At 40.8% G+C, this 9,270-nt stretch overlaps 1 protein-coding gene across 1 annotated transcript; it reads left to right on the top strand.

Moving 5' to 3' along the window:
• Positions 1-515: 515 nt before the first annotated feature.
• Positions 516-1,375, top strand: LOC132309129 (uncharacterized). The gene is made up of 2 exons (XM_059807478.1): positions 516-893; positions 971-1,375. Exons 1-2 carry the CDS (start codon positions 516-518, stop codon positions 1,373-1,375), a joined length of 783 nt encoding a protein of 260 aa, XP_059663461.1.
• The last annotated feature ends 7,895 nt before the right edge of the window (positions 1,376-9,270 follow it).

Below are 9,270 nucleotides of genomic sequence, written 5' to 3' on the forward strand. Positions count from 1 at the left end.
AGGAGGAAGTGTAGGGGGAACCCCTTCACATACCAAATGACTTAGAGCGCGTCGTAGTGTTGGAACAGCAAATTCAAACCCTGAATCAGGGAATGAATGAGCTAATTCGGCAAAATGCGATGATCCTACAACATTTTGTTCCCCCAAACCCACCTCAAGGGCAAGGTCATCACCATAACGAAATCCCACCTCAAGATCAGCCCAACCTAAATGCTGAGGAGGGAAATCATGAGGTGCAAGGTAACAAGCCTTCCCATGAGGAGGCTCTTGCAGAGCATAGCCAAATTGCTAATCAACATAGGGTGGCAGGTCACCCATCTCCCCCACATAGCTCTAGGCCATTGATCTCTACCTACGTTGGTGAACGAACTGAGAAGGTCACCCACATCGACCAACAGATCCAGAACCTCAATGCCAAGATGGAAGATGTGATGCAAGCTATGAAGGCAAAAGGCTCCGCTACCACCATAGACGACCTTATTTAAAAAACAAATTTGCCATTTAGCCCGACTATCATGAGATTTCCATTGCCTAGCAAGTTCAAGATGCCAACACTTGAAAGCTTTGATGGGACTCGTGATCCTCTTGATCACTTCGAGACTTTCCAGGCACTTATACATCTCCAAGCTGTACCAGACCAGATAATGTGTCGGGCCTTTCCTACCACTCTCAAAGGGTCGGCACGGGTCTGGTTTAATAAATTAAAACCAGGCTCGATCGAGACCTTTGCAGAGTTGAGCAAGGGATTTGTAAGTCATTTCATTGTAGATCAAAGGCACAGGAGGCCGACCACTCACCTCTTCACCATGAAACAACAGAAGGGAGAACCATTACGGGAATATATCAATCGGTTCAACACCGAAATGCTGCAGGTGGATGAAGCTGATGATAAGGTAGCACTCACCACCTTCATGGGAGGATTGCATACATTTAGATTCCTTTTTTCCTTGTCAAAGGAACCTCCAACCAGTATGGCAGAATTACTGGTCAGAGCCAGGAAACACATGAATGTGGAGGATGCAATGAGTGCGCAAAATGGAAAGAAGGAGAAGATAAAAAGGCGGATAAAAAGAGACCACAGCCTGGTGCCAAGGACGAGAAGGAGACCAAATTCAAAAAGTCTTCAATTAATCAAAGTGAAAGGACATCTCATTACAGGAGCTCAGATAAGTACACCAACTATACCCCGCTCACTATGTCTATAGATCAGGTTTTAATGCAGATTCAGGATGATCCCTCCCTGAAGTGGCCATCGAAGTTGAAATCTGATCCCTCAAGAAGGCCTCGAGACAAATATTGCAGGTTCCATAGAGATCATGGGCATATCACGAAGGATTGTATCAACTTAAAAGATCAGATTGAGAATTTGATTTGAAGGGGTCACCTGCGAAGGTTTATGGCGGGAGATAATAGACGAGGTAATAATCCCACACAAGGGAGGCGGGACAATCATCCACCAAAACAACAACCAGTAGGTGAGATCAGAGTCATATCCGGAGGGTATGCAGGAGGAGGTGAAACAGCCACCGCCCGAAAAACTTATGCAAGAAGAGCAAGAGCAGAGGTGAATGAGGTGGGAATGTTCAACTCTCCATCAAAAACACTAAGGTATGCTGATACTACCATTATGTTTTTAGAGGCTAATGCTAAAGGGATCCAGCAACACCATGATGATCCTCTAGTTGTCTCCATGGTCGTAGCTAACTACACCATAAGGCATATACTTATTGACAATGGGAGTTCAGCTGATATAATATTTTCCCATGTATTCGACCAAATGATGATAGGCCGGGAAAGGTTACGACCCATGAATTCTCCTCTCGTGGGGTTTTCAGGAGATAAGGTGTATCCTTTGGGAGCAGTTACCCTTCCAGTGATTGCAAGAACCAGCCTAAAGCAGGTCACTTTTATGGTTGATTTTATAGTGGTGGATTGCCCTTTAGCGTATAACATTATTCTTGGGAGGACAGCCCTAAACTCTATTAGAGCCATTACTTCAACTTACCACATTCTCATGCATTTCCCACAGAGCATGGGGTGGGTGAGTTGAGGGGTGACCAAGCCACCACTCGGGAATGCTATCTCACTTCTCTCAGAAAAAAGATGTCCCAGGAAACTATGATAATTGAAGGGTTAGAGGTAAGAGGCCAGGAGGAGGTAGAAAAGTAGAAAGTTTAACGAGCTGAACCGATGGAAGACATACTGGAGGTGAGCTTGGATGATGAGGCTAAGAAGAAAGTGAGCATAGGATCCTTGCTTCAACCTGGCATAAAGGGTGAACTCATTCAATTTCTCAAGCAAAACCAGGATGTGTTCGCTTGAACTTACGAGGGCATGCCCGGCATAAGTCCAGCCATAATACAACATCATTTGAATGTTCACCCCAACTTTAAACCCATCAAACAGAAAAGAAGGACATTTTCCTCTGAATAAAACCAGGCTATATCGGAAGAGGTGGAGAAACTCTTGAGAGCTCACTTTATTCAAGAGGTACATTATCTTGACTGGTTGTCAAATGTGGTCCTCGTAAAGAAAGCCAATGGGAAGTGGAGATTATGCGTAGACTTTACAGACTTGAACAAGGCCTGCCCAAAAGATAGTTTTACTCTCTCACGTATTGATATGCTAGTGGAGGGAACTGCGGGACATGAACTGCTGAGCTTCATGGATGCATACTCTAGATATAACCAGATTCCAATGTACCAATCGGATATAGAAAAAACCTCATTTATTACTGATCGGGGTTTGTATTGTTACAGGGTCATGCCATTTGGGTTAAAGAATGCAGGAGCAACATACCAAAGGTTAGTCAACATGATGTTCAAGCAGCAAATCGGACGGAACGTGGAAGTCTACGTGGACAACATGCTAGTGAAAAGTTGGAAAACTGAAGATCACCTAGCAGACCTGCGGGAAACTTTCGAAGTGTTGAGGAAGTATAAGATGAAACTCAACCCCAGAAAGTGTGCTTTCGGAGTTGCCTTAGGGAAATTCCTTGGGTATATGGTCAGTAGAAGAGGAATAAAGGCTAATACAGAAAAGATCCAAGCTGTTCTAGATATGAGGTCACCCAAATCCACGAAGGATCTCCAGCGACTCACGGGGAAGATTGCTGCCCTGAGTAGGCTGATTTCTCGAGCAACTGACAGATGTTTACCTTTCTTTTGTACCCTCAAAAAAGCATTTGAATGGACACCAGAATGTGAGCAGGCGTTTCTATAATTAAAGGAATACCTTTCCTCACCACCACTTCTGTCAAGAGCAATACTAGGAGAGGACTTGTATTTATATTTGGCTGTCTCCTCATCAGCAGTAAGTTCAACTCTAATGCGAGAGGAGGATGGGGTTCAGAAATCGGTGTATTACACAAGTCGGGCACTTAGGGGTGCCGAGGAAAGATATCCAAAAATAGAGAAATTAGCATTTGCCTTAGTTGTGTCAGCTAGGAAACTCAGGCCTTATTTCCAATCTCACAAGATAGTGGTACTAACGGACCAACCTCTGAGGTAGGTTCTCCACAAGCCAGAGACTTCAGGTCAACTTATGAAGTGGTCAATAGAACTCGAAGAGTTTGACATCCAGTATAGACATCGGACTGCAATAAAAGCTCAGGTGATAGCAGATTTTGTTGCTGAGTTCACACCTTCCCAAGAAGACCAGATCAACATTTCCCCAGAAGCAAACCCTCAGATTCAAACGGACAAAAAAGCTACTTGGACTCTATTTGTTGATGGGTCATCAAATGCACATGCTAGTGGAGCAGGGTTGATCATCACCTCCCCAGCAGGAGAAAACATTGCCTATGCCCTTCGGTTTAGCTTCAAAGCAACAAACAACGAAGCAGAATATGAGGCCCTCATAGCTGGGTTAAAACTGGCAGAACTCCTCGGGGTGGAGCAGCTCATAGCATACACAGATTCTCAGTTGATAGCAAGGCAAGTCCGAGCAGAATACAAAGCCAAAGATGAGAAAATGAAGGCCTACTTAAAAAGGGTAGAAGAATTAAAAAATCATTTCACGAGATTTTCAGTCCATCAGATCCCACGTGAAAAAAACGCGAATGCAGATGCTCTAGCTAGATTGGCTACCGCGTTAGATCCAGAGGTGAACAGGGCAATACCATTGGAGTACCTGGATAAGCCGAGTACACTTCAAGAAGTTCAAAAGGAGGTACAACAGTTGGTGCTCAACATGGGATAGGCAGAGCCTATCATAAAATACATTAAGGAGGGAGAACTTCTTAAAGACAGAAATGAGGCCCGAAAAGTTAAAATTCGAGCAGCAAGTTACACCCTCATCAAAGGGGTGCTGTACAAGAGGGGTTTTTCTTTACCCTACCTGCGTTGCATCTCAGCTGAGAAGGCAAGGTACATTCTAAAGGAGATACACGAAGGAGATTGTGGTAATCACGTTGGGGGCAGGTCTTTAGCATACAAAGCTATCCGACAAAGGTATTATTGGCCTACTATACAAAAGGATGCTACGGACTATGTGAAAAAATGTTATAAATGTCAACGGTTTGCCAATGTTCCAAAACAACCACCTGAAGAGCTGACTCCCATGACGGGTCCACGGCCTTTCTCACAATGGGGAATAGACCTTATAGGTCCATTGCCCATGGGAAAGGGCCAGGTCCAGTATGCCATTGTGGTTATAGACTACTTCACCAAGTGGATAGAAGCTGAACCACTAACAAGTATTATAGAGACGAACATAAGAAATTTTGCTTGGAGGTCAATCATTTGCAGGTTTGGAATCCCAAGAGTGTTTGTCACAGATAATGGAAAATAATTTGATTGCACAATGTTTAAGGATTTTTGTGCTCAACAAGGGATAAAGAACCACTACTCATCACCTGGACATCCTCAAGCAAATGGACAGGCTGAGGTGGCGAACAGATCAATACTTCAAATGATAAAGAAGAAGCTTAAGGATAAGAAGGGAACATGGCTTGAAGAATTGCCCAATGTGTTGTGGGCTTACCGTACAACTGCAAGAACCCCCACAGGGGAAACATAATTCCTATTGACCTTTGGAAGTAAAATAGTTGTTCCTGCTGAAGTCGGTGTAACCAGTTTCAAGACTGAGCATTACGAGCCAAGAGCAAATGAGAGAGAATTACTATTGAGCTTAGACCTAATTGAGGAAAGAAGGGAACTAGCTCAGATTCGAATGGCAGCTTATCAACAAATGGTGTCTAGATACTATAATGCCAAGGTCAAGCCAAGAAGATTTCAACTTGGAGACTTGGTACTTTGCAAAGTCACCCCAGGAACTAAAACCAGAGGGGAAGGGAAGTTGTCCGCTAATTGGGAAGGACCTTACAAGGTTATTAGCACCAACAGACTGGGGGCATACTGGCTTGAAACTTTGGGAGGGCATCAGATGGAGCACCTTTGGAATGCTGAACATTTAAGGAGGTACTACCAATAAAAGATTTGTGTGGCTGATTTTATTTATTTATTAATAATAAGAAGAGCTAGCTTGATAGCATAGCTTTATCTTCTAGAAATGTTATGTTCTCTCTGAATAATTTCACTTTCCAATAAAAAGGGATATCATGTCTTCTTCTAATGGGGTTATTTAATATAATGGTTTTTATTATGATCTCATTCATTTTTTAGACTCTTTTACTATTGATAATACATCAATAAAATGAGCACAAAATGTTTGATAAAAGGTGAAGTCAGGCTACTCTACCCCCTTATTAAAGGGCGAGCTGAGTGAAGCTCGTAAAACTCATTCCCTTATTAAAGGGCAAGCTGAGTGAAGCTCGTAAAACTCATTCCCTTATTAAAGGGCGAGCTGGGTGAAGCTCGTAAAATTTATTCTATATATATGTGTGTGTCTGTGTGAGTATATGATGTCTACTTCAATATTAAAAGTTAAGGGGCAAAGCACGAAAGTTCAAACAACACCATTTTATGATAAAAGAAGTGCATTTCTACTATTAGAAGAACGACAAAACCCAACTAAACAATACTCAATAAAATGAGAAGTCTTAAACTAAAAGGAAAAGAGATAGGAGATTGAGCTAGTCATCAACCTCGCTATCACTCTCTAACTGAACTGAAGAGATTGAGCTAGTCATCAACCTTGTTATCACTCTCCAATTGAATTGAAGAAAAGTTTAGTCTCAGAAAATCAGCAATGGCCTGAGCTCGAAAAGCTTCAAAACCGTCGATATACATCCTAGCTTGGGCCACTTTGAAACTATGGGAAGCCTTGTACTCATCAACAGTTGATGACTTAGCCAGTGCTATCTCTCTAGTAAATCTTTTCACTTGAGATTTAATTCCTTCAGCCCTAACTCATTCTTCTTGAAGGGCAGCTTCAGCTTTGACCCTCGCATCTTTCTCTACATTAAGCTCCATAGTAACCAAATCAAGTTGATTTTGGTGTTTGGAACGGAGAGAAGCCATCTCCTCACGGAATGATTTTTCCACTTCCATAGCTCGAGATGATAAGCAGACAAGCACGCGTGATGCACTACAAAAATGCAAGTTACAAGTTTAAAAAAAAAAAAATGATGGCAAAAAAAAAAAAAAAAAGTGGTCAGGAGCTAACCTTGCCAAGATCATGCAATAACGTTTTTGCCACCTTAGATGAAGGATGAGAGCTCAATCGAGTTAAATCTTCATTCACTAAAAAATTCTTTTTTTGTTCAAATGAAAAACCTGGGCTATCTAAAACTGATGTGCCGAAAGTGGAAGGCTCCCCAACAGGATGAGACACACGAGCTTGTACAGCAGCATTGACCAAACCAACGTACTGAGGTGAAGGTCAAGAAGGCAGATGAGAGACGTCAAACACCGGTATGTTCCCACTAGTCATAGTTTTAGACTCACGCTTCCTTTTAGGAGGAGTGGGATGGGGGAGATCATTTGATTCCCAAGCTTGATCAAGAATTTTCTTGCTGAATTTCTTTAACATACCTTTTTATTTAAAAATAAATAAACACTTTAAAATAAGTATACAATAAATAAATTCGTAAATAGGAGAAAGGTGAGATCGGCTCTATATTAAAATTGTTGCTCAACTCAATCAACAAGACCTACTAGAGCAATAACACCAAAATTAGTCTCTTAAGAATCTCGAACTTTGTTTTTCCTTATTTGTATGATATGCATATATTACTCATCCATACAACCCACTTGACAACTAATGAAATATATATTTGTGATATATATTAAAGAGTTGGATTCCTATTACATATAATAACTGATAATGCATAAGGTAGATTTTGGTATAAAAAAATAGACATTAAAAGCCCATTGACCTGGGACATTTTTTGAAAAAATTCCCCAGGTCAATGAGCAATATTCTTGGTGGAAAAATAGGGTATTGCGTAACTGCTTTCAAGGTAAGGCAACAAACAAGTTAATACATTAATATTGTATATTCACAGTATTAAGAAAAAACATAAAGAAGTGAACTCCACATTAGGTATAAATTCATACCATGTACAAGAAGATAGTAAGTGAATAAAATTCATACCATATACTGGAAGATAGTAAGTAAATAAAGAATTCTTTATTTTTTCCTTGCTAATTTCGGCTTGATATTTCATGATTACCTTTTATATACACAACCACTCTTACATGTATATTTAATATTACATATAGCCTATAGACGGGATAAAACTAATGATTTTTTCAGAATATATATATATATATATAGTATGTACCATCTTTTGTACAGGATGGCTCAGGTTTGGGACCCAAGTCATGGGCAAATAAGGCCTGGGCAGTTACCAACGTGGAAAAATCCGACACTCCATGGTCTACGGCGTTCAACACCTTTTCGAGGTCGCGAGACGAAGCAACAGGCACTAATTTGAAGTCTGAAAATTTGATAATTAAAGATTGTGAGCAACCCAAAATCGACAACAAAAATAAAATACCGAACTTACCAGAGGAGTTCGGATTGCACCACACACGAGGAATAGATTTTCCTCCTCCGAAGAAGAGATTCTCATGAGGAGAAAATTCCTAATCGTCACCTGAAACAAAAAAGAAACGATTTTTCCATTCTTTGTTGTTGGATGGGTTTCCAGTATTGAGCACATTCTTCTTATCTCGGATGGAAAAATACCACCAATCACCCATCCTCTTAGGCAAGTAAGAATGGAAGAATTGGGCAACTGTCAGTGAGCCGTTGCCACAAGTGCGCCAAAGAACTATGCATCCCAACATTGCTCTCCAGGCATTTGGTGTAAGTTGGGTTGGGGCAAGGTTAAGATGGTTAAGAATTTCTCTGATAATAGTAGGGACAGGGAATCGTAGACTAGACAAAAAAGCGAACTCATAAAAACATATTTCACCTGGAATAGGAGTACAAGCTCTTTCATTAGGAGCGGGAAGCTGTAGACGAACAATTTTGGGAATCAAATATTTCGACATAAAACGTTCTAAGTCCCCTGAAGTGAGTGAACATTCCATGTCTTGCACCTTTTCTACAAGCCTTTTGTAAGGTGAAAAGGAGCCGTACTCGGATCCTTCCTCATCACTAGTCTCTTCGAGCAAACTGATCACTTCATGTGAAGACATGGTAGGATCGTACAAAGAGTTTGCAACAAATAAAAGAGCGTCAAAAATTTCGCTCACCGACTGGGTCAAGCATAAGCTCGTGAACTCTTCAAACAAGGGATTTGGAGGACCGAAACGATAAAAATATAGAAGACGAGCAAAGAGAAAGAAGGGTGGATGATTTGAAGGATCCAAGGAGAAAGTTCCACTACACTTATCAGGTTGCAGAAATTTTTTATCAACAATAAAGGTGCCTAAAACCCTTTCTCTACTACGCTTTATAAAGAAAATTCAATACGTAATAGATACAAATTGAAATTGGGTCTCATGATGCTCCACGAATTCTAATTGTTTTAAAATTAAATACATTGCCCAGGAATTCTATTTATGTTAGAATACACTAGACCTAAATTAGGAGTATTTATGTTTATCGTTAAATTTATTAATTAGTTTATTTATTTTTCACTTAACAAAATACATAGTACACAGTAAAAACTCTTACAACAGGGGTGTGATTGGTTAGAGTACATCAAATACTCACACGCAGCGGTTGGGCGAGCAATGCTCGCCCAAACATCTGGCGCCCAGAGAACAGAGCATTAGTTTAACTAAACTATATTTCCTTTGTTTTAAGGCAGGGATAAAGCTTTAGTGCTTTTCCTTTGCTGCCACCAGTAGATAGAAGAGATTATAAAAAAAAATTATAAAAAAACCCCTACAGAGAGGACACATGGCCACATTC

This window comes from Cornus florida, unplaced genomic scaffold (genome assembly GCF_030987335.1).
Source record: "Cornus florida cultivar Cherokee Brave unplaced genomic scaffold, ASM3098733v1 CherokeeBrave_3.0.0_Hap2_Chr05, whole genome shotgun sequence".
NCBI lineage: Eukaryota > Viridiplantae > Streptophyta > Magnoliopsida > Cornales > Cornaceae > Cornus > Cornus florida.